Below are 21,205 nucleotides of genomic sequence, written 5' to 3' on the forward strand. Positions count from 1 at the left end.
TTACCTAATGTCCCCGGCAAACAAAATGATTCTAGTTTAAGAACCACTCTTCAAATTATAGCTTTTCTTCTTTAAAACAAAACAAAACCCCACACTTTTTTTAATATAAGGAATACACAAAGACAATAATTACTTAATATCTGCATTCTATAAATGTTAGGCAATTTTAAATTAGTAGAATTAAGTACATCAAGCACTTGAAATTGTACACTGATAACAAATGTGTGCATGAAAATTCCTGACATTTTTAAACATCTTAGTTTTTTTGAGTATTTTTTTCTAGTTTCTCTACTTGCCACTCCAAAAATATTTATAGAAATTATTTAACATCAACATTAACTTTAGAGTAAAATATGAATAAAAATATAAAGATTTCTAGCAAAGGATACTACAATCATTTTCCAGGAGTTAGAAAAAAATTATATATCTGAGAAGGGATTTTTGAACTGAAATTTATTCAGCTTATAAATAGCACCATTGAATCCTAGGAAACTTATTTTTAAAGACTTTTAAAATAAATGTTTATTTAAAACACAGGTAACACTGTGTGAGAACGAAGGGCGCTCTTTGGTTTGTTGTTTATAGACTCTGTAGCAAAAAAGAAAATTTTGGAAAAATATATATCATCTCATTAACAATAACTATCTCTAATAGGAAGAGATAAATTATGATGACTTTCATTTTCTGTGGTATTACCCTTACTATAATATCTAAATTTTATAAATAGTATGTATGAATGTTTATTTAGTCAAAGACACATCACATTTGTTTATTTTAATTTTCTAGAGTGGTAAAAATTATGAGACAGTGTAACGTTTCTGTTAAAAAAAAATTCTATAGAGTTCCCTTACACATTCTTTAAAAACACAAGGAATTATTTAAGTATAATTCCCACAAATTGCAACCATAATCAAAATAAGGAATTTTGCAATGCCCAATTAAATCATGAAGCCATGATTTTTATAAGGAATGTGTAGAATACCTCTTATTATTCAATATTTCCTGATAATCTAAATAGAATCTCAAAAATCTTCAAATGAATGACTCATTATCAAACTAAACTCTGAAGTTGAAAGATTTTAACAATTTTTGCCAACACAGTTCGTTTTATTTTTTACATTTAGTCATGATTTTTAACAAACATAATTTCTTAATTAAAACTATCTACTCACCTTTCATTTCAGTCGATATATTCATAAATGTTAATTTGCTTTATTTCTGTATTACACAGGGTATGTCTAAATTAATTATACAGATATTCATTAACACAGAATTTTTTGATCATGTTTCCATGGTAAATGGAAATTCAAAATTAAAATACTGTCTCCTAGTCCAGGAAGAAAAAAAAACAGCAAATGAAACAAATGACTCAACTTGATTCAACTATGAGAGATTATTTGATGTTCTTGGTGAGGGTTTTAGTGAAACTTTTTTTGGTGCTGGTGTTCTGCCTTTCAATCATTGTAATACTTTCCTAGAGGTGGAATTCTGTCTAGAGAGTCTTATTCATGCATATCTTCTCAGCGTTCAAGAATTTTTAAAGCTCCACAATATTTACTGGGAACCTATATTGCCTATTTCATGGCAAAACGATACATATTAGGAATAAAAGTACTTCTATTACTAACCCTTCACTTGCATTAAGCTTTCTACCTGCCCCAACAAAACCTTTACTTTAAGAATATTTTTGTACATGTTAGCAGTAAAACAAAACAAAACAAAAACAAATTCACTGTAATAATGTGGTATAAAACACAATTACCTTCTCCTAAATGCTTCCAGATGCGTCTTCAGCATAAGGAGTCCTCTTTCTATAACAGTGAGACTTGAGTGTGATTCCTGTTCAAGACTGCTAGAAGCTATCATGAGACTCTCCATACACTTACTAATAAATTCTTGCTCCTTCTCCAAACCCGTTTTACCTGAAAATCAGATGTTTAGACAGTGTCTCAATCTTCTGTGTTAAAAAAATAAAAAATAAAATAAAAGGAATTGCAGCTAAATTAAACATCCCCCACATAGGGCAGCCCCGGTGACACAGCGGTTTAGTGCCGCCTGCAGCCTGGGGCATGATCCTGGAGACCCTGGATCGAGTCCCACATCAGGCTCTCTGTATGATGCCTGCTTCTCCCTCTGCCTGTGCCTCTGCCTCCCTCTCTCTCTCTCTCTCTCTCTCTCTCTCTTTCTGTCTCTATGAATAAATAAATATTTTTAAAAAATAAAAAATAAAAATAAAACATCCCCACATAAAAAATTATCAGACAATATTCCAACTCACTCACCGTTAATATAATAGGAGTTAATATACTGGATAGCTGCTCGACTGACATCACCAGACTGTGCTCTTAGAGCAATCCCCCAAAATTGGTCCATACCGCAAAGCTAAGAAAAAAAATACAAAAAAAAAAAAAAAAAAAAAAAAAACCAATGATATCTGTAAATTTTATTGTCAAAAAATGTAAATCATTAGAAGGCTGAAGTAGTTTCAAGTTTCAAAGTCATACAATATCAATGAATTTTAATATTCTATAAATATTTAAGGGTAATTCCTGTTAAAATTAAATAAAATGATAAAAGCTTTGAAAATTTCCTCAAGAACTAAAATATACCTGTACTGGTTCTACAGGAAAAAAAAAGAAAGAAAGTATAAAGCAGCTGTTTGTCTTTGTGTATGTTGTGTTTAACTCCAAAGTTGTGGGAAAAATTCAAATCCTCAAAACACGCTACAAGTGAATAAAAAACAAAACACAATTACTAGCAGAAAAAAGCTTCAGTGCTTTCATCCAACTTACTTTTAGATATTCAGAGAAAAATTTTAAAATATGCTAAACCAAGTTGTTAAATTTTTAATTTTAACTGTGTGATGACCAAAAGAATGTTTTCACTGAAAACTACAGAAAAAATGGAGTCAAAGTTCTCCAAAGTTGAGCAGGCTAAAGCAAGGTATCCTTCTGATAGCATTCATATCATCCACTACTTTTTAAGTAGTTCATAACTCTAAAAAGTAGTGTTACTTCGAAATTAGAGTAGGACTACTTCTTAGGTTAAAACAGATCTGACCAGTTATCTGAAATGACCAAATTGAAATTTGTCAAAGAATTAAGACCAAAATATTAAAAAAACAAAATACTATTCAAACAAGGAAAAAATGTAGGAAGAGATTATCAAATTACTCTAGACCCAATTAAAATTATTCTTTACCACATAGGTTAATATCAGTTTTACCCATCTTTCTCTTTACCTATTCTCATTAAGTTCTAAAGAAAAATTAATGAAAAACATGAGTAGATACTACCTAATTCAAAGCTAGCATTAATAAACTGGAGTGTCCAATGAGGAAGACTATCAAATAATCATCTGTGTTGGGAGAGAGTCTAAGAAATAATGCCTTCAAGAAAACCTAGCAGCCACCCACTGAGGCAAATCTAACAGTAAGCCAGAAATAAGACTAGCAATTTGTGAGTCTTCAGTTAATGAAAAGACATGATATGTCAAGATGATTTAAGGTAGACTGTATTCTAGGAACTCTGGAGCTGTCCAAGAGCAAGTAAAAGGTTGGCCACACAAATGGCTTAACAATCAGACTTTAGATAAATCCACTCCTAGTGGACAAAAGTACTTGATTATATTAGCTAGGAGCTTTCAGGGGACTGAAAGAAGACTCAGATGGCCTCTTCTGCATTAAGGAACGTATAGTAAGTTTTTATTAATCACAACCAAGGTTACATTTAGCAACAACGACAACAAGAATCCCCAAATGTGCTTTATAAAACCTTTTAAGACCAAAAGATAAAAGCTTTTTAAAACTTAAGAATAACAGTCTTCATAATAAATTCAATGCTTGGTAGACGGCAGAAATTAATTCAGTAATCTAATCTGAAGAATAAAAGAAAAATTCCATAAAACCTGAACTAATAAAATGACAAGTCTAAGTCCATACCTCAGAGTTTGAACCGCCATCATAGGCACTTGTCGCCAATCGAGCCAAGTTACAGAGATGCTGAAACAGGTTTAAGCCAGTCATACTAATTGTTTCAGGTTTTAGCTGGGGCATCTTAAAAAAAAAAATTTTTTTAATTAGTTTAGTGAGACAATTAATACATTTTATCAAATTTAGATTAACAAATTTAACAATTTTATTGAAGTCATTGCAGAGGAAAATGTATCAGCTCAAACTTTTAGTGATGATTTTAAAAATTAAAAGATAATAATTTCATGAAAATCTTATTCAGGTCATAACTGAAATCTTAATATGTATTTTAATTTTCAATATATATGTAGATCCAAATCGGAGGACATGAATAAGAAGTTTTATCACTTATTATATACCAATCCCATTCACATTTATAAGAAGTGTAACTATATGTACAGTTTGTATATAAGTTAGGGCTTAAAATTAAGATCCTCAAGGATTTGTAGCTTTGTAGATTAAGTGGTTTAGTTTATATGTACCAAAACTTATTTATATATAGTCAATTCTACCAGAGAGAAAATGAGTTTGCCAAGACTATATAATCTCAAAAATAAGCATAAAATAAACAGTCTATGGCTTTATTATTCTCAGGTTTCAAAATTCAAATGGAAAATTATTACCTGAACCAATTGTAGCATCTGATAAAGAACAAAAACTGGACTGAAAAATATCTTTAATAACAATACATGACAGCACCTCCTAAAAAGGATTTTTTGGAATCCACAAAAAATCTGGAGATTGGCTTATCTCTGCCACAGGACTGGCTAAAACCACAGCCACCTAACTAAGAGTCATAAAAAGCAGCTCTCATTTATATTCATAGATTAAAAACACTGTAGAAGATAAAATTAAAGTAAAATCTAAGTGGCAAAATTACATAAGGACTGATGAAAGACAGTACACTTGTCTATTTTAAAAACCTATGACAAAAGAGGGAAAAACTAACATTACAGAGTTTATATTTCAAGAGATAATGAAGAAATATGGAAAAACAACATTAGCAGTAAAATAGTCTAGAAATAAAATTACCTTCTCCAGGAAAAGATGTTTGTAGGTTTCCATTCCCATAGCATGCTGATCTTTACTTCGAACTTGATTTAAAAACCAATGGAGTGCATCATCATAACACTCAGCATCTTCTACTAAACAATGCCATAAAATGTCGACTTGCTCTAAACTTAATCCTAGATAAAAATTACAAATTTTGAATCATGATTCATACAATATCTTGGTCCTAATTCAATGTACTAGAAGCACCAATATATGCAGAAATATAAAGAAGATATTTTATAACATTTTATAAAAACTGTTTTATAAGAGTTTTCACATCATTTATGCTTTCAAAACATACTTATATATAATCCATATATAAATCATCTAAAAACACACAACTTATAAAGTATCCTACAAGAGCCGTTTCATCTGGAAAGTCAATCTCATTAAAATAAAGACATATCACTGTATTACAATAAACAGGATTAATAGAGGGAGAGGGAGGTAATCCCAAAAGTTGAGGAGTCAGTTCTAAGGTTTAAGGGCTAAGAGAATACATGCACATCATGTTCAAAGATCATTCTATGCACATAGAAGAACAAAAAATGCCAATAAGCATTATTTTTGGAACTATGGTGGTGGGGGAAGGATCTGTATAATAAAGTGAAAAGAGTGTTTCCAAACAGCAACACGTCAGGATATTCAATTATATTCAAGAAGTTGATATAATGAGATGAAATCTGTATGGTACTTTGACCCATTATTAAATGATCCCAAAGTCTGGCAGAAAGAATGCAAAAGAACTGTTCAGAACCAAAGAGAAGGCATTATAAGAAATCACAAATCTGAATATGGATAAAAGGAGAAAATCCGGAAAGGAAGAGTAAAAGCATCACAGGGATTTTTAAAGTTCATCATAAAGGGGTTCTAAAGCCTAGGTTGTTCCCCGAACCAGAAGGGATAGGAAATATGATACAATCATAAGAAACCTATTTCATGGGAAAAACAGATGAGATCCAGAATAGAAAAAAAACACCTCAGAAAATATTTACTTAGTAGCAACATCAGTCTACAGACTTTGATCAAAAATAGGTATCCTATCAGTTTCTCACATAACCATACAAGTTGAAGAACTTATACCCTGGAAGCCAATATTTAAAAAAAAAGAAAAGAAAGAAAAAAGACTGGATGAATGAATGAACTAGAAACAATCTTTAGAGTACAATTACATTCAATAATTGAGAAGAAAGCAAAAAGTTGAAAAAACAAACACAGCAACAAAAAAAACAGTATCCAGGTTAACTATAGTAAGCTATATAATAAAATAAGTTATCATAAATGAATCACCAATCCACATTCAAAAGGCAATGTATAAGCTTTCATTATTAAGCTTTTTAAAGAATATATTATTGGTATATTAAATAAGTATTCACTCATCAAATATAACTTTGGAGTTAACTATTATACCTGACAGGACCCATGCTAGTAAGAGAAAAACAACTATAATGTGGGAGAAAAAGTTTTCAGCTTGACTCCATTTGAAAATAGCTATTATAAGCCTATATACTAAAAAAAATAATAATAAAAAATAAAAAATAAATTAAAAAAAAGCCTATACACTAAGAATCTACACTGTGCTCCCTGGAATGGGAACAGTAAAATAACTAATTCATTACTCAAATACTGAGAATAGTTAATGGTTTCCAGTGAGAATCTTAATTAAACAAATATGAAACTTCACAGTCATGTGAAGTTATTTATGCTGATAATATCTATCTTGGTTTGATTTGTCCATGTATAAGATTTTTTTTATTGTTCATTTCTTACATGTTATCAGTCATCATGGGTATGATAGAAGACCTAATAATATGAAATAGAAGTTTCCTATCAAAAACCAGTGTTTCATTTTAAAACCTTTTGGTATCATGCTAGTGGCATTTATTACAAAGAGCTTAACTTGAAGAAATTACAGAGTTAAAAGTAAAATGAACAAATGGTATATCTCAACCACAGACGTGGACTTAAGAGCCATGATGACATCTCTTACGTTAGCAAGACACTTATCAGTTTGACTCTATTAACCATAGTTAAAGAAAGAGAATGCCCTAGAACAAAATTTGTTGACATGCTCACACAGAAAAGAGTATATAAAGAGTGAAAAATAACACAAATGTGTCCCATAAGAGAAAAGGAGCTCTGGCCAAAAGGATGTCAGGCTTCCTCCTCTCCTGTGAGAACATCTTAGTGTGTGGATTTAGATATGGTCCATACCCTAAATACACCAGACCAATTTCTTTAAGGTTAATTATTAATGAAATCAAGTTTTAGATTAAGTAAAACTAGGGCCTCTAAAAGTCTCTATCGCCTGTGAAGCCAAGCAATTTGGGGTAAGACTTGACCTGATAATAATATGTAGACAGTGGCTATTTACAACTAGAGTGAAAAAAGGATTATATAACTAAAAGAAATAAAAAATATAGTCACCCCTAAACATGGTATCTTTCCCTACCCCAAATATTTTGTTCTTGAAGTGAGCTGTTTATCCACCGAGAAACTGGCATTTTCAGAGACTGAAGCAGAAATGTGTGAGGGTCACGCTCATATTGCCATACATACTGAGGACATTCGGTATTGAAAATATGAATTAAATATTAGTTAATCACTATAGAAATCTAAAGGCATGAGCACATTTAACTGGACTCTTCCAAGAGCCAATACAGACCTAAAAACTGATTAAAATACTGATTAAAAGACTGATTAAAAAGCTTACTGAAATGATCAGGTGATCCCAGAGTTGAAAACACACAAGTCAAGAACTGAAGTCGAACTTGAACTTCGGCACTATGGCTGTACCTATATTTAAAAAGTCATTAAAATAATTAACTGAAAGATCCTACTTCTTAATTATTTTTAAAGATTTAAAGGCCCTAATCTTAAATTATACCAAAGAAGTAAAATTCCATCGTAATATCATTAATTATTAAATATTTTAATTACAATTGACCCTCGAACACCATGGAGTTAGGGGTGCCAAACCCTTTGCAGGTGAAGATTTGTGTAGAACTTTTTGACTCCCCCAAAACTCAAGTACTAATGGCTTACTGTTGACCAGAAGCCTTACTGAGAACATACACAACTCAAATATTTTGTATATGTATTAAAGTCTTACAATAAAGCTAGAAAAAAAAAGGTTACTATGAAAACTTTAAGAGAAAATACACTTATAGTACTGTACTGCATTAATTAAAAAAAAAAAATCCACATGTAAGTGAACCTATACAATTAAAACCTATGTTGTTCAAGGGTCAACTGTATATAACTTTGGTTATACAGAAAAAAGGTCATAAAGCCAAATGCTATGTTTGAGATTTATGTTACTTAATAAATTATAAAAATCTGCAAACAATTAGCAAACATACTTTTAAATTAGATGAGAAAGTACGTAAGAACTCAACAGTGGAACAAAAGAAATACTTCATTTTGAAATTATGAAATATGCACATAGGTTAGAATAAACTGCATCTCTATCCAAAAACTGCATGTTTTCTTATCACTGTCCCATCAGTGACAATACTATATTCCTTAAACAAGAAATGCTAATGAGGTATCATTTCCATAAATCTAGTTCATAAAGAATACAGCTAATACAAAACTGGCATTTTTAAATGTTACTTCAAATCTACATAATTATAATTCATGTGCACAAAATCAATAGTAAGAGCTGGAGGCTTGTTAAGTAGGTGATTTCACAAAGTTCTCAGGGAATTCAATTTGTAACATGTGCAAAGGAACAGCATTTTAAGAATCAAATGTTGGTCTGTCAGGGAAAAGGGTAGGAGATATATCTAAAGAGGCAGATGGGGGGGGGCCAGACTGTGGCCAGCCTAAAGTGTCAAACAGAAGAATTTGGTATTATTCTAGATGGAAAAGGAGATCACTAAAGGGTGTTGGAGGTAGAGGGGACTCATGATCAGGTTTACATTTTAGGACTCCTTTAGCAACCCTGTAAACTACATAATGAACTGTGTCTGTGATACTACAAAACACTCTAATTCCCACAAGCACCTGAGCACCCAGTCAATGAAAGTAAATCAATCATGAGTTCTTACCTCTATATTATAAATAAAAGGCTTGTTGTGAATGAATTGCCCAAATTACTTTGCCAACAAAAGGCAGCAGCCAGTCTGAGCCCTGATACTAGGTTGCAGAGAGTCAAAGCACCTCAATTCAACTTCCTATATAATCTTCAACTAAGTGCAAAATTTTAAAAGCTTCCCAAAATTAACTGGTTTCAACTGTTGAAGTTTAAAGTTAAGGTTTTCTAAAGATTAAGTTTGCTGGATATTACTTTTGCTGTCTCATATTAACGTTGGCAAAGAAAAGATGAACTTTCACTTCTTTATTGTTTGCAGTGTCCTTTGTGAAGATGAAAGTAAGTGTGGCAAGATGGCAGTTGCGAAGGAGGGATGAGAGTAAGCCAATCACAGACTAGAATGCCATCCAGATAAAATTTAAGACAGCTCCTAACAGCTTCTCATCTCTCTACTAAAAAGGATGATGGGTTTTGTAGCAGAAGCCTGGAATACAGGTAAAAATTCGAGTTCTAGCTAGCATCCATCAGTTCTGTGATTTTAAGTAAGTTGCTATACTTCTCTGAGCCTGAGGGATACTAGTCACACACATGAAGAATGAAATCTTGTCCTGTACAAAATGCTTTAATTTCCTGCACATTTCCTTCCTGTATTTGCAACTCAGTAACAGACCAACCCTAGAAGGCATGTACCCGGTCCCTTTGTCCTCTTTTCAGCTTCCACAGTTAGACCCACTGGCTCCACACTTCAAAGGATTCTGCTCTGTCAGGGTATCTGGCTGCTAAAATCACTAGCCAGGAAATTTCTTGAGATGCAAAACAAAAGATAACATCAATTGCTGACAAGTTCTCATGGACTCGACTATGACTTCTGACATTATAGGAAATATAAGACAAAAATAATCTCCCTACAGACAAGAAATTTTAGTAGAGAACTTAAGCCTTAAAAAAAATTCTGTTTGTAGCCTCTTTGTTGACACAGACAGGATTTTCTCTAGAGGCCACTGGATTCAAGAAATATATAATGTATCTATTTGGGAAACGAAGTGTTATCTCTCATACCACCAGAATCTTTTTGTCCTAGGTAAAAATCTTAGAACTTGCCTACTAAAATCCCCATGAACAAATGGAAAACAATGGACTACAAACTCAAAAGGTCAGCATGCTTTAACAAAGGGTAGCAAATTTACAGCTCTGTTTTACAACCTGAAGGAACAAGGCAGTTATACCAAGAGGCTAGACAACATCTGTTTTAAGGTTTTATTCTCCTTTAGATGCCAGGCCACAAGGCAAGACCAAAGGTTGGAAGGATAATGTATATCCTAAGAAAGTCTAAAACTCATCTCCAAAGAGCATTACTCCACTATCTTTTTCACTACAGTAACAATGCTTGTATGAGGCTCCACCTCTAATTCCACTAACAAAGTCAGCAACTTCCCTGTAGCCAATGCTGTGAATAATCAAAACTCAGACCTGTGTTTATTTTTTTGGCACTTAACATCGGACTTTTTCTTTTTTTTTTTTTTTTCGGACTTTTTCTTTTTGAGGATGATTCACCTCGGTCTTATCTTCCACAACCCTTTCTAAATTAAGCCTCCCATCCTGGTTCATCAAGCCCACAGGCTTGTAGTGGTGGTGAAAGCTCTTTTGTAACCTTAGTGTTTACTTCTCTATGCACAGGTAACTTGAATTCTGTCTCCTAAAAAATGCTCAAGATGTGGGTTGTGTGGTTCTGCTTATCAATCTTGTGGTTTTTACAGATTTATGGAGATGCTCAGACACAGGAAGCCATAATTCTTTAACCTCTGCTTCAAGAATTAAAAGGAAGATACAGACTACAAAGAACATTTAGAATTTTAATAGCATTTAAAGAAATTTATCTTATGTAGAGATAACTTTGTAAACAAAGCTACAGAATAAATTTAAGGAAATAACTCGGAAATAATTTGATAGGCTTGTAAGATAGGAGATCTTGAAAAATAAAAAATCACTGAGTAAGGGCGCCTGGGTGACTCAGTGGTTGAGCATGTTCCTTTAGCTCAGGTCATGATCCCAGGGTTCTGGAACTGAGTGCCACATCAGGGTCTCCAAAGGGAGCTTGCTTCTCCCTCTGCCTATGTCTCTGCCTCTCTGTGTGTCTCTCCTGAATAAATAAACTTTAAAAATTTAAAAATCACTGAGTAATCAGTAATCAAAAAGTTTAGATTTTAGAGGGCCCAAAATACTAGGCTGAAGGATCTGGAATTTACTTTTTACACAAAGAAGAATCTAAATGGGGATAAAGAGCAACTCTGTTGTTTGTTTTGTATCATAGTTTATTATTAGCCAGGTAACTATAGTTTATAGATTATCTATGTGCCAGGTGCAACTTACTAAATTATTTAATTCTTATAAAAATTAATCAAAATAAGGTTGAAACAATACATTCATCTTCTAAACCCTTCTAAACAATACATTCATCTTCTATACCCTTAGTCTGTATGGTTCACAAGCCCAGGTTCTTTCCTTCAATACTGTATTACAACTCCTAATATAATGAGGATAAGAAATTAAGGAGTAAGGCAGAGAATGAGGCAAAACAACTGATCCAGAGGGTTGGATAACAGGACTGGAACAGCATCCATGGGAATGTCAACTTGTGAAAATACATGAAATATATTTTAGCATTAAGATAACTAGAGATTGATGACAGCATAATGTAGAACTCAAGAATATTAGAGAAAACAAACTACTCCACTATTTATAAAATGTGTGACCTTGGGCAAGTTATTTACCATCTCATAGCTTAAACGTTCTCATTTTTTAAATGAGACTGCTTAATTCAAAAATTAGTTGTTGTATATCTTGAAATTAATACTGAATAGTTAAATGGTATTTGGCATAGAGTAAGCATCAATGAACAGTGGTATTTTTATCATCATTTATGTTTGGAAATGACAGAACAAAAAAAAGGCCCCAAAGTCTCCAAGTGTAAGATGACTGAGAGGATGGTGGGACTCTGAAGGACATAGTAAAATCTGGAGATACAACTAATTTATGGAAAAAAATAATTCATTTTTGGATTTAAGTATGCCCTAACGGTCTATCACTTTTCTGAACACTTGCATAGTGTGCTCAGTTTTCATCTATGTAGTAGTTTTCTATAGAATTATTTTCTCAATAAATACTAAGGCTAGCAGATATACATTAAAGCTAGTTTTCTCAACCTGGCCATCAACCCCCACCAATTGACTAACAAGCAGAAAACTTCTGAATTTTAGATGTTTCCTTCCAGGCAGCAATTTTCCTGTAAGAAACTTTAAACATACCTATACCACTGACCAATTTCTGTCAATTCTTATCCAAAGTCACTTAATGATTAAGTATTTCAAAATTTCCGAATCAATGCCCTAAGAGAATAAAGCAGGATATTGATGATTTCTGGGGGAAAAAAAGGCAAAAAACTTTTGATCCCCCAAAACAGTGACTTTGAACAGAACTCAATGGTGAAAGTTAACCAACCCCCAAGAGTTATATGACCTACATTTCCCTAGGTTAAAAATTATAAAAATAACCTTGTAAAATTCTCCAACTTACAAGAGCTTTTCTATCTCTTAAAATTTTTGCAACTAAAGTTTTTATCACATTCATTTACTATATGAAAGAAAAGGAGTAGAAGTACTAGAACATTATCTTTTAAAGGATAGACAATCAAAACTTAGAAATAACTAACCTAGTTAAGGTACTTACAGTGCATGTTTCTGTCTTCCTTCTCTTACAGCCTGAATATAGTATACCAAATTATCAAAGAAAAGCTTCATCATGTTCAGTTCTTTTTCTGCCCACCTGGCCCAAATGAAAGAGAGAACACTTTTAAAGGCATAAGGTAAGAGAATAAATCTATTCAAGGGCAAGAAAAAAAATGCAGATCTAAAAATTTTTCAAAAGCAAAATCTTAAAAAAAAAAAAAAGCAAAATCTTCCAATTATCAAAATTTTAAAGTTCGATTTATATTTGAATTGTGGAAGATACAAAACATTTTGTCCTAATTTTTATGAGTTTAAAGTATCACTATAGTTTTAAATCCCAAAACACTCCATCTCTGTGAAAAGGATAAAGTGTCTGGCCAGCACTCATCATAAATGACTATCATGAGTTAATATTAAAAATGGTATGATAGGGCAGCCCGGGTAGCTCAGTGGCTTAGCGCCACCTTCGGTCCCAGGTGTGGTCCTAGAGACCCGGGATCGAGTCCCACGTCAGGCTCCCTGCATGGAATGGAGCCTGCTTCTCCCTCTGCCTGTGTCTGTGCCTCTCTCTGTGTGTGTCTCTCTCATGAATAAATAAAATTAAAAAAAAAAAATGGTATGATACAGTCCGTAGAAGGATGGACTATGTGCTTTAGTCATTATTTAGTAAAATTTATCAAATGCCTGGCATGTAATATACATACAATACAAATCTGCTAAATCTTTTTTTATTATAGAATATTTGTTTAAAAAAAAAAATCAGGTATCAGCTCCAAAACAACCTACAAACACTAAAATAAAAAAAATAAAGTAATAAATACAATCAGAGATCCCAGGATCCATAACACCCATACCAACATCATCTACTCCACAGAATTCTTACTACTAATACATCTACTTTGTAAAGAAGTGTTAAAATTCCAAAACTTCTGATATAATTTACATCATGTTTTTGCTATAATGCTTTTTTTCAAAATAAATTACTCTCACCTTGACAATCCCTTAAAGAAGATGACGTTAACACAGAAAAAATCTATTAAGACAGGTTTGAAACCAGTTCCAATACACTTGCAACATGGCTCTGGGCAAGTAACCTCCTTTTGAAGTCTGTTTGCTGGTTACCTGAAGATTTACTAAGAGGATAAGGAGTAACAATTTCCAGTTTTAAAATATGGGTCTTAAAGAGTTTAAGAGACAATATGTATGAAGTGTTGAGTGCTCTGCATAGAATAGATTCACAGTGGAAGTTTTTGTTATTGTTGCCAACTAGCCATAGGAGCTCAGTGTTCTTTTACATGATCCACTTGAGATTTAGGAAGGAAACCAGTCTCAGATAGGAAATCCTGTGAACTGCCATTAACTGAGCTTATTTATATTTACACTTAATTTAAAGATCAAGCTAAAAGGGTCTCAATTCAATATACTTAGGTTCAGGTACTTGATAAGTAACTGACCATACAGAGTAGGTCACTTCTATAAAATGTTACTTTGTTATTCCTTAATATAAACCTTCTCAAATGGCTACAATATGTCACCAACTTGCCCAAATTAGCTATGAGTAAATCCCTTTAATACTTGAGAATTCTGTCATTCAACCATTTAAAAACTATTCAGAGTCAATGACCTGGATTCACATTCCTCTTATACTTAAAGAATATTAAATGCTTCTCCCTATCCCTCTGTTTAGTATCTCAAGGACCTCCCCTTATATTTAGAAATAAAATTGTCACAAGACTCATATTGCAATAACAAAAGATACTGAGATGCTCTTCTAAAAAACAGAGGTTCAGGTTAAATAGGCCCCCTTTAAAAGAGCAAAAAAAACAGCAAGGGCTACAACTGAGCACTTCATCTATTTAGAACTACTGTGAAGTCTTCAAGTAATTTTTCTAAATGATACTCATTTTGGAAGTAAACAAGTGCTTTTCACTAATTTTAGATAGAAGGAATAAGATGAAAGCTATGTTGTTTAACCTCAAAAATGAATCCCTCAAAAGGTCTAATTTTTCTTAAAATCTAAACGTCTCTGAAATTCCTCCAAAAATCTATGTGAATAAAGCAAGTAACATTCTTACAGATTAATCCTAAATTCTCTGTAAATGTAAACGAGTAATAGGGTTGTGTCAAGATAATTCCTAACATGATGTAATGTCTACAACCAATTTCTAGTAATGGGAAAAATTAAAGGCACCCTAGACTGTTTATTTTAGTGTGTATCTTTTTCAGGAATCCTTTACTGTGGTTGATATACTACAAATATTCACCCTAAAATTAGACCAATTTCTTGCTACAGTATTCTTCTTAAATTACAAAGAATAACAAATGTCAGATTTTTTTTTTTTACTGATGCTGGTAAAATCTCCATGGGCTAAATGGCAAAAAACACTCTGGAACATCTAAGAAAACATTTGAGCCACGCAGAATTCAAATATGCCCGGTGCAAAAAAAAGCTATTAAGTTATTCAAAACTTTGATAACTATGATAATTTTTTTAAAAATCCTTAAATGAATATTTGTTTCTTTTTTACTTACATTGTAATCCAATGTGTATCATAACTGCTCCCAAACTGCTGAAAAGTACCAAACAGTTTTGGAAGAAGGCGAAGTGAAATTACTACTGATCTGAAACAGCAAAACAGAGATGTATAGAATAAAATAATTTTAGTTACTAATTCTAGTGTTTTACAGAAATTCGGCTATTTATAAATCTTAAATTAAGCAAAAGGATTTTAAGGAACTTTACATTATAAACATATTTTCTACATAAACACTGAAAAAATTTTCCCTAAAGTTTAAATTTTATATAATGGGGCAAGAAATCCAAGTTTTAACATCTCAATCAAGATTTTTAAAGTAAAATACACTATAAATACCTGAGTATAAAAACAAATGGAGAATATTTAAAAGTACTTTCATGAAATAAAAATTAAGTGGTGGCTGCTTCTGAGGATTTAATCAAGGAAAATGGGAGAAAAGCAGCTTATCTAGAACAGAGCTTCTCAAAGTTTAATGTGCACTTTATTCACCTGGGATAATTTGGTTACAATGCAAATTCTGATTGGCATGTCTGAGATACTAAGTTTTCCTAAAAGCTCACAAATGATACTTAAAATGCTAATTCTGAGCAGCAATAAAATAGCATTTTTCAAACTATACAAATTATTCCTTTCTCCCTAATTCTTACTTAATATGACCTGAATCTAACTTGAAAATCACTTCATTATGAGCCATGTTAATAATGAAAGCACACCATACACTTCAAGTATGAAGGAATAAAAAAGGAAAATCACTCTACAACTTTAAACAGATCTGAATGTGCCTATCTGGAGGTGGGTGGGGGAGGCGGTATAGGGAAGATACAGATGGACAAATCCCCTAAGTCTTAGCAGGCAAGGAGGTGGCTGCATGAAGTCTTGAAAGGAGCAGGACAAACTCCAATGAGGTAGTGAATTTTTTTAAGGAACCTAATATTGCTGCATAAAAATTTTAAAAAATATATGGTATACAAGTAGGTTCTCCAAAATACTTCCTCTTTTTTAGAAGAGTACCAGGAAAATCAAAATAGAGAGCTGCACTTCTGAGTATGACAGAAACAATGGTAGGTAATGAGTAGGAAAAATTAGAAAAGAAAACTTCCTATTTCTGAATAAAATCCAAAGTTGGAGAAATGCATTACTTTTTTGCATTAAGTTGGGCTACAAAGCCCTTTGTGATCTATCCCCATTCCTCATCAGTCTAACTTAATTTCTTTCCAATTGTTCTCTTTACTATCCCTAACACATACACACAAGCATATTCCTGCTTCAGGACTTTGCTACTGATTCTACCTCTACTCTTCATCTAAATATCTATATGAAGAACTCCTTCCCACACTTTATTCAGGTTTCCTCAAATGTCAACAGAGGACTTTGCCAACTGTATATTAAATAACACTCTTCCACTGGCCCAGAACCTCTTTATTCCTCTTGATTCCTTCCCAATGTTTCCTCATTCATCATCACCTAATGAATAATTCCTTAATGTGTCTACCACTAGAATGTACTTAATGAGAGCAAAGATGGTCTTATTAATTTAAAAATCCCTGCATATGATGCACAATGAATACATATTAGCTTAAATAATGATCTAATAAAGAATTTAAAGGCAAGACTTTCAAGTAAGGAGTAAGAAGTACAGTGTAAAATGCTAATACAGTCACAAAGGAGGACAAAAAATATCACCAGATAACAAAATAAATAGCATGTTAGTAGAGTGCTAGATGACTAAAAACCACATTGGTACAGATTAAGGAGTATGCAGTTAATTCATGGAGATAGTAAGTACCTAATATTCTTTATATATTTAAAAACATTTAAATTTGGGGTCACCTGGGTGGCTCAGCTGGTTAAGTGTCTGGCTCTTGATTCCAGCTCAGGTCATGATCTCAGGGACCTGAGATGGAGCTCCCGGTCAGGCTCTGTACCCAGCAGGGAGTTTGCCTGAGATTCTCTCTGATCCTACCCTCACACATACTCTCTCTCTCTCCCCATCACTAAAGAACAAATCTTTTTAAAACTTTAAAATTTTAAATATATTTCTAATAATAAAATTTTAAATATTTTTCAAGAAGCTACACATTACTGATGCTTGGGGAAAAGAATCATCAAGAATCAGGGGGAATCAATGGTAGATTCTTTGTCTAAAATCTCTTGTCAAGGAGTGTCTGGGTGGCTTAGCTGATTAAGCTACCAATTCTTTTTTTTTTTTTTTTTTTTTTTTTTTTTTTTTTAAGCTACCAATTCTTGATTCTGGCTCAGGTCATGATCTCCGGGTTTTAAGATCAAGCCCTGCATCAGGCTCCATGGAGCCTGCTTAAGATTCTCTGTCTCTCAAAAAACTCAAACCTCTTATCAAAATTTCAGAAACATTAGTAGAATTCTTCCTAAAAATTAAGACATTAAAAAAAAAAAAAACAATGTATACGTATTAATTTGACCTAAGGCTTTACAACCATAAAATAAGGACATCACAAAGAAAAAAAAAATAGAAAAATTACATCTAATATCACAAAAGCAAATCTCAAAATTACTTGTGATTTTGGTACACCTGGGCGGGCGCAGTGGTTGAACGTCTCCCTTCAGCTCAGGGTGTGATCCCGGGGTCCCAGGATCGAGTTCCACATCGGGTTCCTGCGGGGAGCCTGCTTCTCCCTCTGCCTAGGTCTCTGCCTCTGTGTCTCTCATGAATAAATAAAATCTAAAAAGACTGATTTTTTAAAATTTATTTTTATTTATTTATGATAGAGAGAGAGAGAGAGAGAGAGAGAGGCAGAGACACAGGCAGAGGAGAGGGAGAAGCAGGCTCCAGGCCGGGAGCCTGACGCAGGACTCAATCCCGGGACTCCAGGATCGCGCCCTGGGCCAAAGGCAGGCGCAAAACCGCTGAGCCACCCAGGGATCCCCCTAAAAAGACTGATTTTAAAAGTGGTTTTAAAATACAAAGAAACAGGAATGCCTCAGTGGCTGTGTGGATTGTCTGCCTTTGGCTCAGGTCATGATCCCAGGGTCCTGGGATTGAGCCCGGTGACAGTTTCCCTTCTCAGAGGGGATCTGACCCTGATCCCTACACTTGTGCACTCTCACACATGCCCTCTCTCAATAAATAAAATCATTAAAAAATAAAAAAAAAATACAAAGAAAGACTAGAGATATACTTTAAGAAGACACTACAAGTCTTACAGTGTGCAATAGCTTTATATTTTCTGAAAATCTTATTATCTATTGCAGTCAACGGTGTTAAAGGTCTAGACTGTTTAAATTTACTTTCTAAATTTTCCAACAATAAGCATGTTTCATTTTATAAAATGTAATGTTGCTTGACACTAAAGAAAAGGAAGCCAGGTGTCAAAAGGATATTGATTGAGAGGATTAGAAATGGTGTGGTTCATATAATAAAAAAACCGAAATTACAAATGCAGAAATGGGACTTGTCTTCTGTCTATAACTACTACTACAACTCTAAAAGGGATGCTTTTTGCCACAATTTATAATATAAACACTGGGGATCCCTGGGTGGTTCAGCAGTTCAGTGCCTGCCTTTGGCCCAGGGCATGATCCTGGAGTCCTGGGAATGAGTCCCGCATCAGGCTCCCAGCATGGAGCCTCCTTCTCCCTCTGCCTGTGTCTCTGCCTCTCTCTTTCTATATCTATCATGAAAAAATAAATAAAATCTTTAAAAAAATAATAATATAAACACTGAGTTATCAGAGAATTATTATATTTTATAGGACTAAAAGTTTATCAGATTTAAAGGTTTATCAGATTATCAAAAAATTCCATTTTTCTCCTTAAAAAAAAAAAACTCAAGGGACACATAGACACATATTTTAAGCACTATAAATTTAAAAAGATTTTATAAGAAATGTCCAAATCTACATTCAAAGTGATCCCAAAACACTAAAACTTTTTACTTAAACTGATAAATTTAAAAGGAAAAATGATATAAAGTACAGATTACAGACTAAAAATTAGTAACAGATACAAAATGCAGAAGATAATTTGGTGATAATATTTATATTTCAATGTTAAAGGAAACATCAGAATATCTATGAACTTGTTATTAAAATTATGTTGTAGAATTTCTCCTGTAACAACTACAAGACGTTGCATAATGACTTAGCAACTTTCTTGCTCAAGTAGTTTTGATTTCTGATATGCTTATAAAACTCAGTATAACAAAGGATCTAGTTATATTCAAACCTATGTCACAATTTCTTCTAAGAGTGAAAATTTCAAATATCAAAACACAATCATAGGCAACAATGTGTTTAGGATGAAAAGGTTCAATGATCCAGAGTAAGAAGATAATAATTTTATTTTTTTAAAGATTTATTTATTCATTCGTTCGTTCGTTCGTTCATGAGAGAGACAAGGAAAGAGAGGCAGAGACACAGGCAGAGGAAGAAGCAGGCTCCATGCAGGAAGCCCGATGCGGGACTCAATCATCAGACTCTGAGCTAAAGGCAGACACTCAACTGCTGGGCCACCCAGGCATCCTGCAGATACTAATTTTAGACTTAATAAAAGTGTTATTACTCTAAACTGCCCTAACTCTGCTTCAATCTAGGCAACAGTGTGGTATTCTTGTAAGAATTACCAATGAAACATTATGTTGCCTTAGCAGGATGAAGACATTTGCTGGTGTTATTCACAGTCATGTTTGGATGATTTTTTTTCCTAATCCTGGACTCCATTATTTGGAGACTGAGATGTCCTCAAAATGCTATTCAGTCATTACAAATTATAGTATACCAAAAGTCAAAAAGCTATACATAATATAGTCTTTAAAAGAGGAACACAAAAGTAGCATATAGTATCATGCATTTCTTAATTATATGAACCTCTATTTATGTGAACAGGGTCCTTGACACATGACCATTTTACTCAAAAATCTTTTGTACAGAAAGGCAAAAACTTCAAGCATATGTGTTGAAGTACTTGGAAAGGATCAAGAATGGAAAAAAAAAAATAGCAGAGAGGATGGATTCCCAGTCTCAATTCAATTCCTGGAAGGGCACAGAACTTCAGGGAGTATCTAGGCACAAGATATGGACCTGCCCTCCCTCTGGTAAACATAATACACCAAAGGAGCCAATTGTACAACCCAACCCCTATATCCATCCTACTCTCTGGACAGTAACCTTATCTCACACATCCTTAGAGACAAATATCAAGCTAAAAAGTAATGGACTATTCGTTGTGGGAGCTACTGTGCCTCATATTCTCACTTAATGAAAACATTCTGCAAAGCAGCCTACTATGTGTTTCTGTAATTTTTAACTTCCTGCACTCATAATGTTCTTATGTGCCTTATAAAACAATCTCTCTGGGATCCCTGGGTGGCTTAGCGGTTTAGCGCCTGTGCGTAATCCTGGAGTCCCAGGATCGAGTCCCACATCAGGTCCCTACATGGAGCCTGCTTCTCCCTCTGCCTCTCTCTCTCATGAATAAATAATTGAAATCTTAAAAAAATAAAACAATCTGTCTGAGGCTAAATAAACACAAAACACAAGTTGTATACCACAGACTATGTAAGGCCTTTTTAAAAAATGTTTACAATGGTTCCATATAAATGGTAGAATTATGGGTAGATTTACTGAAGACTTTAATTTTTTCAGATCTCTATGCTTCCTGAGAATAAACCCATATCACTGTTCCAGAAAAGCTAAGTTCACTTCATCAAATAAATTGGAATATGACCATAGAAAAGAAAGAAAAATGCTGACAGATCCATAAACCATGGCAAATCAGGAACTGCAAAGAAAACTTAAAACTTAGCATAGAGAAAATAAAAAGCTAAAGCCTCACTACTAAATACATTAAAAAAAAAAAAAACAAAACAAAACAACATCAGGTAGTAGACTTCTGTATTCTTTTGCCAATG

At 33.3% G+C, this 21,205-nt stretch overlaps 1 protein-coding gene across 4 annotated transcripts in view; it reads right to left on the bottom strand.

The window, feature by feature from the left end:
• USP34 (ubiquitin specific peptidase 34) overlaps nucleotides 1–21,205 on the bottom strand; it is a 246,821-nt gene that overhangs the window by 103,724 nt on the left and 121,892 nt on the right. For all 4 annotated transcript variants that reach the window (XR_005987998.1, XM_041756567.1, XM_041756568.1 and 1 more), the window contains 7 exons: nucleotides 15,317–15,406; nucleotides 12,786–12,881; nucleotides 7,737–7,819; nucleotides 5,003–5,157; nucleotides 3,941–4,054; nucleotides 2,283–2,382; nucleotides 1,763–1,922 (listed from right to left, as the gene is read on the bottom strand). Coding sequence is in view for 3 of the 4 variants with exons in the window: in XM_041756567.1 (XP_041612501.1) it covers nucleotides 1,763–1,922; nucleotides 2,283–2,382; nucleotides 3,941–4,054; nucleotides 5,003–5,157; nucleotides 7,737–7,819; nucleotides 12,786–12,881; nucleotides 15,317–15,406 (798 nt within the window). In the remaining variant the exon portion in view is untranslated. The remainder of the gene's footprint in view (nucleotides 1–1,762; nucleotides 1,923–2,282; nucleotides 2,383–3,940; nucleotides 4,055–5,002; nucleotides 5,158–7,736; nucleotides 7,820–12,785; nucleotides 12,882–15,316; nucleotides 15,407–21,205) is intronic.

This window comes from Vulpes lagopus, chromosome 5, assembly GCF_018345385.1.
Source record: "Vulpes lagopus strain Blue_001 chromosome 5, ASM1834538v1, whole genome shotgun sequence".
Classification (NCBI taxonomy): Eukaryota; Metazoa; Chordata; class Mammalia; order Carnivora; family Canidae; genus Vulpes; species Vulpes lagopus.